The sequence below is a fragment of the Geospiza fortis genome, unplaced genomic scaffold (assembly GCF_000277835.1).
Source record: "Geospiza fortis unplaced genomic scaffold, GeoFor_1.0 scaffold450, whole genome shotgun sequence".
Taxonomy (NCBI): Eukaryota; Metazoa; Chordata; class Aves; order Passeriformes; family Thraupidae; genus Geospiza; species Geospiza fortis.
This window is the reverse complement of record NW_005054416.1, coordinates 1215703-1216904: the sequence shown is the minus strand read 5'-3', so window position 1 is coordinate 1216904 and position 1202 is coordinate 1215703. Positions and strand designations below refer to the sequence as shown.

The 1202-nt window shown below is 65.6% G+C and overlaps 1 protein-coding gene across 1 annotated transcript in view; it reads right to left on the bottom strand.

The window, feature by feature from the left end:
* NDUFS8 (NADH:ubiquinone oxidoreductase core subunit S8) overlaps positions 1-695 on the bottom strand; it is a 1345-nt gene extending 650 nt beyond the window's left edge. Inside the window, exons 1-4 of the mRNA XM_005426475.2 lie at positions 611-695; positions 466-528; positions 291-380; positions 34-206 (exon numbers count right to left, since the gene is read on the bottom strand). Of these exons, the coding sequence (XP_005426532.1) occupies positions 34-206; positions 291-380; positions 466-528; positions 611-650 (366 nt within the window). The 5' untranslated portion in view covers positions 651-695. The remainder of the gene's footprint in view (positions 1-33; positions 207-290; positions 381-465; positions 529-610) is intronic.
* Between the last annotated feature and the right edge of the window lie 507 nt (positions 696-1202).

Below are 1202 nucleotides of genomic sequence, written 5' to 3'. Positions count from 1 at the left end.
AGGAGGAGGAGGAGGATGAGGAGGAAGTCTCACCTGTGCCGGGCACACGGCCTCACAGAGCTTGCAGGCGATGCAGCGCTCCTCCCCGGACGGGTACCGGCGCAGCGCGTGCTCCCCGCGGAACCGCGGGCTCAGCGGGCCCTTCTCAAACGGGTAATTGATGGTGGCTGGCTCACGGAAAAGGTAGCTCAGGGTCATGGCCAGGCCTACGGGGCAGAAACAGGGGTTATGGCATATTTGGGAAGGGGGGGGGGTCACCCCAAAAATGGGGAGGGTGAGTGGGGTCTCACCTCGGACGAGCTCAGTCCAGAGCAGGGTCTGGGCGGCGCGGTCGGTGATGGATCGCATGTCCATGGCCGGCTCCCGGATGTTGACGTACTCTGCGGGAAGAGGGGAGCTGTGCCCACCCTGCAGAGCCCTGGGGTGGGAGCTGAGCCCCCAGGGGGGTGGCATGGCTGTACTCACTGTAACAGTCCCTGGGGGTGCTGGTGCTGAGCGGGCGCAGGGAGCCCAGCGGGGCCAGGGGGCCTGGGGAGGGACAGGAGGGTCAGCAGGGACAGGATGGGGTTTGGGGGCTTCAGGAGGTTTGGGGACTCCCGGGCGGCCTCACCTGCACGGGCAGCCTGGTACAGCAGTCGCAGCGCTGCCATGGCCAGTCCTGGTGGGCAGAGGGAAACACAGCAACTACCAGTAAGGGACTGGGGTAGCCAGGGGCCCCCATGGGGGACACTGGCACCCTGATTCTCACCCCTCCACCCAAAGAGACCCAGACCCCCAGGCACTCCTGTCCCAACACTCCACAAAGGACTCCAAGTGCTTTTCCCTAGGGACCTAAGCATCCTGTTTCTTTTGCCAACCCCTCTCAAGGCACCCAGGCATCCTGTCGCTCCTTGCAGCCCCCTCTTGAGAGACCCAAGCGTATCCCCCAATATCTTGTCCACTCCCTAAAAGGGACCCAGCTGTTCCCCCAGGGGACCCGGGCATCCACCCCCCAGGGACACCCAGATGTCCCTTCCCCATCCCACCCCTAAGGATCCAGGGGCCCTGATGTCCTGCCCCCTCCAAGGGACCCACGTGTCCTCCCATCCCCGTCCCCATGCCTCCGCCCCGCACCCGCCTGAGCCCCCCCGCGGGACCGACCCTGTCTGTCACCCCCAAGTCCCCGCTCAGCTTGAGTGTGTCCCTTCGGAGAGGATGGCGGC